At 47.1% G+C, this 13,250-nt stretch overlaps 4 protein-coding genes across 4 annotated transcripts; 2 read left to right on the forward strand and 2 right to left on the reverse strand.

Moving 5' to 3' along the window:
• Window positions 1-1,247: 1,247 nt before the first annotated feature.
• Window positions 1,248-3,609, reverse strand: EURHEDRAFT_384737 (uncharacterized protein). The gene is made up of 8 exons (XM_040779629.1): window positions 3,523-3,609; window positions 3,391-3,457; window positions 3,308-3,331; window positions 3,133-3,248; window positions 2,691-3,070; window positions 2,340-2,626; window positions 1,830-2,273; window positions 1,248-1,761 (listed from the first exon to the last, which is right to left on the reverse strand). The coding sequence occupies exons 1-8, from the start codon at window positions 3,579-3,581 to the stop codon at window positions 1,267-1,269; spliced, it is 1,872 nt and encodes a 623-aa protein (XP_040640869.1). The 5' UTR covers window positions 3,582-3,609; the 3' UTR covers window positions 1,248-1,266.
• Window positions 3,610-4,244: 635 nt separating this feature from the next.
• On the reverse strand, window positions 4,245-5,722 carry EURHEDRAFT_521660 (uncharacterized protein; the record flags this gene model as incomplete). The annotated part of the gene is made up of 1 exon (XM_040786847.1): window positions 4,245-5,722. The coding sequence occupies one exon, from the start codon at window positions 5,720-5,722 to the stop codon at window positions 4,358-4,360; it is 1,365 nt and encodes a 454-aa protein (XP_040640870.1). The 3' UTR covers window positions 4,245-4,357.
• Window positions 5,723-6,300: 578 nt separating this feature from the next.
• On the forward strand, window positions 6,301-7,928 carry EURHEDRAFT_513766 (NAD(P)/FAD-dependent oxidoreductase; the record flags this gene model as incomplete). Its single annotated transcript, XM_040786202.1, has 2 exons — window positions 6,301-6,900; window positions 6,963-7,928. The coding sequence occupies 2 exons, from the start codon at window positions 6,301-6,303 to the stop codon at window positions 7,926-7,928; spliced, it is 1,566 nt and encodes a 521-aa protein (XP_040640871.1).
• Window positions 7,929-11,104: 3,176 nt separating this feature from the next.
• Window positions 11,105-12,245, forward strand: EURHEDRAFT_433589 (uncharacterized protein; the record flags this gene model as incomplete). The annotated part of the gene is made up of 3 exons (XM_040783431.1): window positions 11,105-11,317; window positions 11,373-12,002; window positions 12,060-12,245. Coding segments are annotated over 3 exons (1,029 nt in total), but the record flags the coding sequence as incomplete, so codon positions are not given.
• Between the last annotated feature and the right edge of the window lie 1,005 nt (window positions 12,246-13,250).

Below are 13,250 nucleotides of genomic sequence, written 5' to 3' on the forward strand. Positions count from 1 at the left end.
GGACAAAACTTCGAAGTTTCCTCAGCACTGGGTTTGAGACAGTGAAGCAGAAGCTCCTGGCTGGAAAACCAAGGCATACAGCAATATCTATCACCCTTGATACATGGAAATATCCCAATAACCTTGCATTTCTGGGGATTGTTGGGTCGTTTATCACTTCTCGGTGGGAGCGAAAGGAAATCCTGCTGGGTTTTGAGCCTCTGTCTGGAGCGCATACTGGAGGTGCCCTTCCTGCTGTTGTTAAAAAAAAAAAAAGCTTTATGAGTACAATATTGAGTCACAAATTCTTGCTATCACTGCAGACAATGCAAGTAAATAGGATGCAGCACCTCTGTTGAGATTATTAATCCCCATTATTCATCCATTGAAATCACAAGAACCTACATCAACAACAGCAACAACTATCTCCTTCCATGGCCTTTTATTGTTGAGATTCTCGACAACCCTCTTCTCCTCCAACTCGCTATCGGCGATCTGACCGAGTATCGAGATATTGTTATTGAACACCTCAAGGACTGATGAGGATCCAATTAATGTTTAAAAGCTGTCATGAAGACTCTGTAGCTATATGGGAATAATGGGAACCGATTTTCATGGGAAACTAGCAATAATGTTGTACAAAGTAGCATGCATCTTCAATAGCAGGCAAATAAGGCAAGACCAATATCAGTAATTAGACAGCCATAGTTATATGATAGCGAGAAATCTCTCAACGGCTTTGGTGGTTCACTGACAGATATCCATTATTGTCTACCTGGTGTTCTCACTGGCGGAGGGTTCGAGACACGGAATCTTACGCTCTCAGGCAAAACAAGTTGCCGACAAGCTTATTGAGCGTATTCCAATTTGAATAGACCGGAATGGACTTCGTTGGGCGCAGTTGTCGTAGAAACCTGGACAGCAGGCCATTGTTGCATCTGCACGATCTAATTCGGCGGATGACAGTATTCTGGGTGATTAATCTTCTGCTGGAAAGTGCGTGGAGTAGGTGGTCGTAGCACAGGAAGAGAGATTTGATCAATGGTATATCTCTGATACCCAATTTCATACGTAATCGCAGTATCTGGGTATCCAAGGAGACCTGAGTTCATGATTATGTCAAACGTGATATTGCGACCATGATCCCTGGCAGTAGACGAGATCTCAAACCCCACGACCTACCACACGACAAGGACAATATCAATGTGAGCTCCATGCTAATATTTTTTACAAACAGGAACAGGTACAAAGGAAGGCCAAATTGTATTGAGATCGACATTTTCATTGTTAACCTGCTCTTAAATGAGAGAACTTATTCCAATCATATCTCTGTTTTAAATCGGTATTAAGGGCTTGCACAGCGTGCACCAAAGGCGCGAACTCCTTCTCGGCGCTGGAAATCTTGATGATGGATTCACCAAGTGACTGGAGCATCCTGATGTCTGTTGCGTAAGCGTTCCTGTCGGGGCCCCGACGGACGGCATTGAAGAGAATGGTATAAGCTATTTGAATTTTAAATGCACCAAATAATGCCGCGACAGAAGTCGGCCAAGGGTACCTGATTAAAAGTGATTCTGAGGTCTTAATGATGTTCCGTGCTGCATCCAGAGCTATCAGGGAGTCCATTAGGTCACTGTCCACCGGTGAAGGAATTGGCGAGTTGAGAGCATGCATTCTTGCTTTGCGCAGCATGAAGATAATGCAAGTGTAGCCAATCAAATTGGCGTCGATTGCCTTCCATATATCGGCCTCACTCTGGGCCGATCCTACCAGCGACTTGCCCTTAGACAAATGTTAGCAGTGTCTTTAAAAGAGACATACCGGCAAGAGGATCATAAAGCAAGACTTACCAACCGCCCTTGAGTATACAGCTCCTGGATTTCTTGACACAAAGCCTCCGTCTCTTGCATCAGTTCTCCCCGGCTGTCATCACTTGCCATTTCCAACATGGAAAAGAATCTCATCAAAATGAGAGTAATACGGGAACCACATAAAAACAACGTAGCCTCGACTTTTTCCTTGGGTTGTGAGTCCGGATTCAACCACGGCATGTTGACTTTCCAAGTCGTGGCGGTAATGCGCGGTGGCTTGTCAAAGACGAGTTGTATGAATAAATCGATCTGAATCAGCTCCCAAAAGGATTTGCGGTCACCATCGCTTGTCCCCTCTGATGCTATCGAAGAAGAACCATACACGTCTAGGCTCTGTAGATTGAGGCTCTGCGCATACTCGCAAGCCAAATTGTACATCTGCCAGCCAAGTTCGAAATTGAATGACTCTGCACAAATCATGACCTGCAGCAATCAAAATTTGTCAATGGCACCGGCAATCCAGAGTCTTCATTTTGTGGGGAAATTTACCATAGACAACGCCGCTATTAGATCGGTCGTCGATCCCGTCGCCTCTCTCTGCCACTCAGGCAGCGCGCGCAAGCAGCAAATGTATGCAGCCTTGCAGTACTGGATGTCAGCAGAGTTCGGCGTAGATGCTGTAATGCTGCAACCGAAATACAACACAGTATAGTAAACGAACGTTATTGAACCATCAAGATGTACGTGGTTCATTTCAACCAGTTCAGGAATGAGTTCAATCAACTTCCTATCAATCAGATTAACGAACATGTCAGAATGCATGTGACGGAAGAATGCTTGGCATACAGAGTTTGATGTTAGTCCGGACCCATCAGGAACTAGTAAGCAGAGTCAACTCACACTCAACCCAGGTCCTAGCTAGCTCTTTGGGTATATGAATAGCATCCCTGACTACTGACTTTGCCGCCTGGCGATGGACCCGCTTCTCAACCTCATCAATTGCGGACTGTAAGGTTGAGACAGCGTCGAAATCATCTTGAAAGGGAGGCGTATCAAGTGACCATGGGAAGATTGAGCCCAATGGATTGCTGACTGCCTCAGATGTTAAAGCAGTCGCGGTGCTTGGCCGGACAAGGGATTCTATAGAGATCGTCTGTTTGGCGGAGCTGACATCACTTGAATCCCCCGGTGGTTGCCACTGGGGAAGAGTCACGCATTTGTTCTCGACACGTTGCAATCTTTCCAATATTGTGGCCAGCGTATTGCCCGTACTGTATATGCTTCAGCCACCCAGTGTCAATGTGATGAGCCGATGAATGGCATCCAATAATATCCCACTTACGAGCTATCGTTGCCTGGTCGCCCGACTGGCCTTCGTTTATTGCGATGTGGGTAGACACATTCAACGCCGCGTACGTCACAACGGCTACATTTGGGTACGATACGATCACATTTGACCTGGCATTTCCCACCTGTTAGGTGCAGTTGACCGATACCTAAGGGCGGTTGGTGCTTGCCTTTCTTTCCTTGCATTTAGAACACTGCGAATAAATTAGCTATCTGGCATTGTTTGCAAGCTTCTCGGCTTCAGTGCACATACCGAAATCTGACTCAACTTGAGAGGGTCCGCCATGGGTTCGCAGTTGGGAATGAGCGAATGTCCGAAACTGCCATCAAATTGACTGTCATGAGGATGTCCAGCATTTATTTGAGCGGGGTTAAACGGACTTACTGGTCCGGGGTTGGAAATGATGTACATTTCGGGCACCTAAAACTCGGTCGTTCGGACATGCCTAAACTCAGGAACTGCCAATTGGTCCCTGCACTGTCAGTCTCGCTCCACGCGGACGCCGGCTGAAAGCGACCGAAATGCGATGAACCAAGGCGCCATAGCCTGCCAAGGACGGGGAAAGCGGTCCTTGGCAAACCCCGAGCCAATACTGAGTGCATAAGCTTTTTTTTGGAGAAGGCAGGATCAGCACGTTAACACTTTGGTCGGGTTTGAACCACCGAGAGTCCGCTCATGATGCTGCATTGAGCTGCATAAGTTTGATCCTCGCTAACAGAAATTCCGTCCTTGCCCTAGCCCCTACACGCAGTATGCACAAATCTTGTTTCTATTGCTGGACGACATCGCCGGTAGTACTAGCATCTTCTTCGTATACGGGACCTGGCCGGATCTATAAGTTCGAATAAATAGAAATAGTAATTAACTGCAACTACGAGGTCGGACTTTGACCAGGGCTCGCAGCGCAAGACGAATGTTGAATGAGATAGCCTTGAAAAGCATCGACCTCAGTTCTTTGACCTTTACGTGGCTTCTTGCGGTGGGAGGGAGCGCAATATTATCTAAAAGAATAAAATGGACCCCAGTTGCGCATGTAAAATGAGCCCTGTGATTGGCATTCAACTAATGCCCAGTTATAAGTTGGCTACAATGCGTTTGGAGAGGATGGCAGTCAATCTGAAAGCGTCTGTAACAATATGCAAGAGCGAACGCGAATTTGATTATGATTGGAACTTCTTGCAAAATTGGCAATAAACTAGGTCAAGCCGCGCCCCCACAATCAACCAATTTCTACGGGGTTGCTGGCGTGATGCGCATCAAAAGGACTCGCAGTTTTCATACTGCAATTGTACAAACCGCGGCCATGGAATAATTTGTCAATAAACTTGAGCCATTCTGGTGCAGAAGCTCCAAACACTGGCGAGTGTTCTAGCCCGGGATAGGTGCTTAGGTGGACAGCATTTCCTGCCTTGCAGCTCTGTTTGTAGGCTTTCGTGGTTATGGATGGGAATACAGTGGTGTCATTTGCCCCCAAGATAACAAGAAGAGGCCTTGAAGTCTTCTCCCCCTGCGCAGGGGCGTTCAGTTTTTGGAATTGCTTGACGGTAGAAATGCCAGTGAGGTCGAGATTGGAAAAGAGCTGCGACGAATTAAGGTCGTGCAAGACAGCAGGTAAAGCAGTGGCGCAGAGCTTAGCGACCTCTCCTAATTCAATACGTTTTTTGGCGATATCAGACAAAAATGGTGCCGTGTATCTGGGGTAAACGGCCCTCAGAGCGAAGTAAAGTGAGGGCAGGTACGAGGCGGAACCGTAGTCTTGAAGCTCTTCACCAGCAGGACCCTGTAGCAGTTTGAATGCTTCAAGAAGAGCTTCATAGATGTGTGTATTAGGGGCAATCGCGACCCCTCCCAGGTATCCACTCTCATCGGTCTGCACCAGTTCGTGTTCCGACAACTTCCAGGAGGCACCGCCGCCTTGAGAGTGACCGATGGACACCCAGTTCTCAGACAGATCGTGGGGAAAGGCTTTCTTGGCTGCAATTGCTGACCAGTATAAATCGTTTGCATTGGCACTGGCGGATATATATTTATGGCTCGTGTAATTGTTTCCCAAGCCAGCGTAGTCGGTCCCAACAACGGCATATCCTGCAAATAGTAAAGGGATCCAGGTATGATAATCATAAAGATTTGAAGAGGTCGATGGAGCGCAGCCTCGGAACACGCCAGACGTTCCGTGTGCGAACGCGACAAGTTTGAATGGGTCGCTTTGGCGAACAAATGGAAAGGCAATGAACGCTGTAGCCGGGACAATAGAGTTGTCCAGGTCGACCGATGTGTACTGAAACTTGTATGTAGCGATACCGCCGGGGACTTGCATGAGCTTGGGTCCGACTGGGAAAAGCTTCAGAACGTCGCCGGGCTTGGAGCCGGAGAAATTATTGGCCGTTGCATAGAAATCGAAGTCAAAGGGAATATCGAAATCTTCCAAGTCCATAGCGTTGGTTTGATTCAGGTATCTTTGGCAGGTTCTTCCGCAATCATACTGAGCGGCAACTTCCGGAGAGACTGGGAAGTTGGAGGCCTGGTTTAGCGTGCCAGCATAGACTGTCGCAGCCGTGAAGAATAGTACGGCCAAAGGCAGCATTTTCTGGTGTAAGGGAAAGGCAACAGTAGAGTAATGAACAAACAATAGCAGGGTAAGGGACGATAGATTGTCAAGTGTTGTAGGTGTAGTAACAATCAATTATATCCCTTAGGCAGAGGTGTCGGTGACTACAAATATTATTGTCCCGGGAAGTTGGAGGAGGGAGTCCAGCTTGGCAGTAGCACTTCAGTTGCTGAGAAGCAATTAGCCATATCTTGTTCAAAGTGATCTTCAAGTGTTTCCTTGTTCTTTGTACTAGTGATTGCAAGGTTTGTTATTCACCTTCCCCGCTGGGACATGCAGCTCTTTTCTCGGAGTGTCGCAGCTTCGCGGAGACCGGAGGCCGAACCGAGGTCGGTCTTTGTATAGTTCATTGGGCCGAAGGCATGGGATATGCCTAAGGGGATACCAGGGGACAGACAATGCGGCGGAATGTGAGCTAAGCCGTGTGCTAGATTCTCGGCACAGAGAGGACATATAAGAAGAGGTAGGACCTGTCGTTACAATCTTTCCTTTCCTCCCATAATCGTCGTCGAAATCGTCTCTCTTTAGTCAACTCCAAAGCCAAAGTCCCTAAGATGCGGTTCCAACTTCCTCTTGTGCTTTTTTCATTGTCTCAATGTGCATTTGCTGTCGACCCGGGCCTCCCTATGAAGGATCCGCTCATATCCTATTGGCAGCTCCCTCCCAATCCTGATGTATCAGACCGACAAAGCCCCAATCTGCCGAATGACGTTGATGTGGTGATCATTGGCTCCGGGATTACGGGAACCGCGGTCGCCCGGTGGCTTTTGCGTGATGGCCTGCAGTCACAACCGCTTCGGATTGCCATGATCGAGGCCCGGCAGTCCTGCTCGGGAGGCACAGGCCGTAATGCTGGCCACATTAGACCGACGCCCTGGGACTATGTCAAAGACAAAGCAAACATCGGCGCAGACGAGGCAGCGAAGATTGTGAGGCTCAGAGCGAGGCATTACGAGGAGTACGTCAAGGCCGTGAATGAGGATTTGGACGCTGCGGGGATAGATGCTGCCGAGGTGCGCGCTATCGATAGTATCGACGCGTGGTTTACCGACAAATCGTTCAACAGCGCGGTCGAGGAGCTGCAGATTTTAAAGCGAGAGATGCCAGATATCGGAAATGAGTGGACAGTTTTCTCCGGAGACGAAGCAAGAGAGGTACGAACGTAAACCAGAATAATGGTTTCAAGAAAAAGAGTAGTTATACTAATATTCGCCAGAAAACACTTATGCCAGATGTAGTTGGCATATTCGCTGGAACGCCGGGGAATATGGGCGGAGCCATGTGGCCGTATCGCTTTGTGACCCATTTACAGGCCGCACTGCTCAAGAAATATCCCACCTTCTCGCTAGACACGCATACTCCCGCCCTGAACATCACCCAGTACGTCGGTCCTGGAAGGGCCAATTTTGAGGTTAGGACACCGAGAGGCATCATCCGAACGCGCCACGTCGTTCACACTGGAGGAGCATGGATCCCACATCTCCTTCCCAACCTTGACGGCAAGCTCAGTCAAGCACGTTGGCCCATGATTGCTCAGGCGGTCGGAGACAAGATTCCAGAAGCTGGGCAGTGGCCGTCGCTTTATCCGAATGGCAGCCAGCCCGGTGGCCGCGGAATGGGGTTGTGGCGGGATTACTACGGCACCATGCTCCAGCAGCCCAAAACTGGCCTGTTCATAGGCGGTGGTGGGATCCAAGGCCAGGAGATGTATCCTCCGTGGGATGACCACTCACCTCTGGAACCTATTCTTGCTTCTTACCTCAACGGATTCATGACCACCTTTTTTGGGTATGATAACTGGGGCGCGGAGAGGCCAGCTGGTCCACCGCAGAAAGATGTATACCAAGGCCGAACGAAGCGTATCTGGACAGGAGTCGATAGCATGTCATGGGACGAGTATCCCATCGTGGGCGCTCTACCTGCGTCCGCAACTGGACGGCAGGTCAGCAATGGTTCGGAGTGGATTTGCACGGGCTACTCGGGAAACGGCATGCCTACAGCGTGGTTGAGTGCCAAAGCCTTGAGTGAAGTCATACTCCAGAGTGAGGAGAATGGTGACAACCAGACATGGCCGGACTGGTTCCCTGATGCCTGGGTCGTGTCAGAAGAGCGCCTCGGAAAGGAAGGAACGAACAGCTCTCAAGGCTCTGCAATGACCAAGCGTGCGCGCCCAATGATATAGTCCTCTTGGCGATTCGTCAAGCGAAGTTTCCGGAGCCTTCGGTCCAGCAATCTTAACAAAGAATTGACTGTTGTTTGCTTCGACAATCGCTTGTTCTGGCTCTGAGGAAAGCTAAATAGGTGCACAGTGTTATCACGAATATAGGATTAAATATTAAATACTATTAAGTGGCTAATTTATTTCCGACTCAGAAATCAAGCTTCTTCCTGTCTAAACATATTGATTTTCTATGACGGAAGACCCGAATATGAGTGTGGTAACGCTGAGCAGCTGGGCAATGCGTTCGCTGTCTCCGCGTGTGCGAGCCTCAATGCTGGCGACGCTAGAGTCATCGCGTGTAGCTGTTCCCTCTCCTGCGGTCCGTCGCTCTCCTTAGAGCGGCTTACGCGGGAGTGGTGGCTTAGTGCTTGAACCAAGACTTGAACTCCGATTCTCCTGGCGTGAGACGGTTTCCGCTGGCACCAGGAGCTAGGGTTGTTGCACGATTTCCGCGGGCCCTAGTTCCACAGGCTGCCTATTAACACCGCCAGAGAGCCGACGGATCGGCCTTCCGGTAGCCATCTCCGCGCATCGTCTCTTGACGTTTCGGTCATTCGGGCCCGAGTTTTAAAATCGCCGCAACTAGAAGCCTAGCCACTATGTTCTGTATGACAACTCTATTGGATAAGTAAATGTGACGGGCTAGGCCCGAAAGGCACCTCGAACCATAAATGGTTCTCGATTGAAATCATTCACAAAAAGCTCGCCGAAGTCAGGTGACCGCAGGTCACCTGATCACGAGAATATTGTGATGAGATCTGATAGGTCAGATCAAAGGGATAATGTTAGTCCGACTAGCGAACCTCCAATATATGGCCAGCGTTCGCCTCCTATAGATAAAAAAGCACTCAAGCATTCATGTACTCTAGGCTACGTTAGATAGAGTATATCAACCGCTCGTTTTAATCGAGTCTTCTACATATAGGCCTCGTGCAGTCGGATGATCGACTCCTCCGGTTTCCCCTGAACCTCCGACGGAACCCATTTCATATTGAAGCGGCGGTCTCTCGGATCGTAGCTCAAAAGGGAAATCGGGAGTCGATTATTCCGGACTAACGAGGTCTATATGGAGAGGACTAACTTGACGAAAGATGTATATTGCCTAACGAACGTACATGCGCGTACACAGCTAATTGAATGCTTAATCTACAATATGTGTGCACACGTCGACTATTAGAATCTCCTGGCCTCGCTACTCGGGCCAACCATTTATCCGATCAATCCTTATCATATCTCTCCCTCCTAATATATCTGTACCTGACCCTGCACCCTGACATTACGCAGCTCCTACCCTTAGGAGTTGATGCCTGTGAAGATGTCTGCGGCCCCGCGTCCACCATTCCTGCCGGGCAGTTTAGAGGAGTTCACCTAGAGTTGCATCCGGGTTGGGAAGAGAATTTTTTTCCCGTTCCCATTTCCCAAAGATTGACAGCGTAACCATTTATGGACGCACTAAACTAACTACAGTTAGAACCGGGATGGGAATGGGAATTCCCGTTCCCATTATTTCCAATCCGACTGCCTTATTGTAGCCTTGTATTTTCGATGCAAGTTTACCACGCATTATATCTATAACTAACAATCTTTTTTAATCTGAAAAATATATATATAATAAAGTAAATTCCTCTCTGTTTTTTAATATTTTATATAATTTTTTTTTTTTTTTTTTTTTTCCAGTGGCATATTCTATAGAGAAAAATCCAAATTAGTTAATACAAGAAATTACGACTCCATTGCAATACAATATATATATTTGGATTGCATTACTACACAATTTATAGACATGGCCGAAAAGATCCACCAAAGGGCATGATATAACCATGGTTAGATTAAGAGTAATGATTGAATTTTGAGCTCAACTCTTGAATAGCTGATAATCTTAAGACGACTGCATTCACAAAGAAAACTCAAATGCCTTCCTTGGCAGTTTTGCAGTAGACATCTGATGCATCGACAGGAGTAATCCACATCGAATCATTGATAAGAACTTGTGCGAGAAACCGAAAGAATCATTCTGACATGGCACCTGATGCTATACACAAGACAACTGCTTGAAAGCCATGATGATGCAGCACAGCACACTAAGGCTCGAGACATACTCAAGCAGCAGACACGTCAAAAGACAATGGTATTCTAATCATGGTTGGATTGAGTATTGTAATAGTATGTAATGGGAAATTCGGGAATATGAACCACTCCCATTCCCCACATTTCCCAACCCGACCCATCCCTATGGGAGTAAACGGGAACTGCGAGAATTCCCAATTATTCCCTTTCCCACTGCGGGATGAGAATGACATTCTAAAGCTGCAATATAAAGATTTAGAACAGAGAAATTTGGTCATGATTCAGGCAAAGAAGTGCAAATCTGAAGGCTTAAACTTTTAAAGAGAGGTGTAAATTATTACATTTTAAAACATCAAAAATACTATCAAAGATGCACAATATATGTACTCCCCGGCAGTTAACGAGTCTCGGCATTTTTATAATGTTTGCAGCTCCAATGGTTAACCATGGCTCTCATGTGGTTAGCCCGCACTGCGAGCGGCTTTAGGGGAGTGCTAACCAAACCCGCAAATCATGGCTTTGGCGTTGGCTAACCACGGCTAGTCATGGCTTTTCCGCAGCCTAGTTTCACATGCTCTCCATGGGGAAGATCCATGTTTAATGCTACCACGCACAGACAACCCAAGTGTAGGATAAATTATCTACAAGTAGCCTTAATCTGCAGGTGCTTTGTCAGCATGTCTCAGCCTTGTCTGCTTGAAAGGGCTATTCAGTATAGAATACATAGGTGCGCAACTCGGCGTTGTGCGCAGCTCGGTAGTGGATTACCTTATAAATATTGCTTCAAATACGAGCTTTCTTCCCCTTTTTCTTTTCTCTTTTCAATGCTCTTCAGTCCGAATAAACTATACAGTTTGCTTTATTTGTATCCATCCTTTGACTCCATTTAAGTGACACCCGTGATGCCTAATTGTAGCTATGACTGTAATGATCCGCAGCCAAAGACTGAGCCCGAGCCAGACATCACAGGAGCTGGTGTGAGTTGCTACCTTCAAATTCGACCGCATAAGGATTCTTTATACTGAAGACAATTAAAAAAGGTCCTTATTGGCTATGTAGCCACAGCTGGTATAGTTGTCATTATAGTGACTGTTCATTATTTCCTTGTATACCAACCAGATCTCGACCCATTTCGCAGTCCAAATGGCACAACTGAACCGAACCAGGAAGTGCCGTTCCGGCCAAATCCAGTTGATAAAATGATTCTTGGTCGTTTAAGGCGTGTACAGAAAAACTGGTGGAACAATCAGCGTTTGTCTCGTCTTGAGCCATCAGTGATTAAGGTATGGAATTTGCATGGGGGACTGCATTTGGACTTTCTAACAAGCCCTTGAAAAGTGTGTGCTTTCTATGAGTGATGTGCAGCTGGCAACTAGGATTGCAATCCTGATTAGTGGATACTCTCAGCTTCACTGTGGTATCACCTGCTATCAATGGAAAATTGTAGGGCGCTTGGCCTGGTTTTCCAGTTTGACACATCTTTCTTGCCTGACTTTATTGAGGAAATATCTCCATAATCATCCTTCCGAACGCCATTGGAGACTGCTATTCATGTTTATTTTGATTGTCATGCTTGTTACGGCGATGGTGCCCACTGGCAACTACGATTGGAGGCGTTCTTCTTACAATCCTGAGCCAAATGACTATGCCATTTGCTCCTTTTCAGAAAAATCGCCAAGGAATTCACCAGCAAATCTGTCAATGATTGCCTTGGTATCGTTAATCAGCCTCGGTTTTGCTATTCGTGTGATCAAGCTTCATGAACTGTCGTCAGTTTCTTTAGTTGGAAGGCCAAGGCAGAGGCTCAGCAATGTCACCCGGAGGCTCCTATGGATTATATACAACTGGAGAGAAGATTCAGCATTGCTGCTGCGAAGGATACCTGGAAGGATATTTTACTTTCCTGCACTTGCCTTGCTTCTCACCCTGCGTGTTATCCTGGATCATTGGTCTTCTATGTTTTTTGAGGTATTTGTAATCCTGGTCTTCAAGACTGAGCTTGATATTATTTTCTAACATTTTTAGATGTTTTGGCTTTTAACCAGCTTTTTATTGGGTGTGATTACCTTAATCTCGGATGTCACCATAGCATCGCCCAAGGATCCTGATTCAGAGGCCTACAGCTGGAGTTTTGGACAAATTATGCCAGTCATACTATTGGCAATACCATTTATTACCATAGTCGAGAATTTATATCCGGATGAAGCCCCCGTTCGCGATTTGCATACAGAAGCAACAAGAGATATCTCATCCTCATCATTGCTACCTTGGCCGGAAGAACGACACGATGAGGACAATAGTATGCTGGTGTTTAATCCAGATCAGGACTACTATCATATTTCAAGTTCTATGAAAGCTGGCACGATATCTATTTTTATCTTTGAAGTTTTCTTGGGATGCTTCGCACCGGTAGCTGTGGTTTTAACAGGTTCCTTTATGGAAAACATCCTACATCGAGCAAATCAAACAATTCCTGGGGCTTTTTTCTCACTGTGGTGCATAATCCTATTCTCTCTGGGAATTGACTGGGTTGTGTCTCAAAAGGCCGGGAGGGGATATGTTCCAAAGCGGCATTTGCTTGTTTTGCTGCAATTTGCCAATGTTACTTTATTCACTGCCTTTCCTATGTGCTTGATGTTAGTCGGTGACCTAGGCTACGCCTAGGTCAGTGCTCGGAGAAGGTCCTCGTAAGCACGTCAGCTTGGTTAGATGCCCAACCCACATCGGGCATACCTTTACGCGGACCCTTATATATTAGTCTTTGATCTCGACTGGCGTTCTTCTTTCTTTCTCTATCGAATGCTTCCTGTATATAGCTAAATGATAGCTTTCGGAGTCTAGCCCCTTACACTTTGGGCCCTTTCCGCCGTTTGCTGTGAGTGTGCTCGCGGTAGAGCTACACTGGTACTGGCTAGGAATTGTGGCAGCGCCCTGGTAGCTTTAGGTATTCCTAAAAGTCGTCCTTGTGGGTGCTTCTCTGCGACAGTGCATCTCATAACCCCATCCATCTCCAGATCGCTAGAGCTTATTTCGTTGGTGTCGCCATTTCCGGCGTCCAAAGAGAAGATGGTGAGTTGTCCCTCTTGATAAGCCACAGCCTTTACAGGTTGCATCTTCTTGGGCCTGGATCCGATGTAGGTGTGCTCCAATGGCTGCATGTCCTGACTTCAGTTGAAAGTAGCAGCCTGCCAAGTGTTGGGGGCTACTGCAGCTGTA

Source organism: Aspergillus ruber, assembly GCF_000600275.1.
Source record: "Aspergillus ruber CBS 135680 unplaced genomic scaffold scaffold00006, whole genome shotgun sequence".
Classification (NCBI taxonomy): Eukaryota; Fungi; Ascomycota; class Eurotiomycetes; order Eurotiales; family Aspergillaceae; genus Aspergillus; species Aspergillus ruber.

Bases quoted from the DNA above. Each gene is read 5' to 3' on its own strand.
- EURHEDRAFT_384737 (XM_040779629.1), bottom strand. From the start codon at position 3,581: ATGTCCGAACGACCGAGTTTTAGGTGCCCGAAATGTACATCATTTCCA. The intron at 2,627-2,690 runs GTGAGTTGACTC...CTGTATGCCAAG, and splicing joins AGCTAGGACCTGGGTTGAGT to CATTCTTCCGTCACATGCAT. The intron at 2,274-2,339 runs GTAAATTTCCCC...TGATTGCTGCAG, and splicing joins TAATAGCGGCGTTGTCTATG to GTCATGATTTGTGCAGAGTC.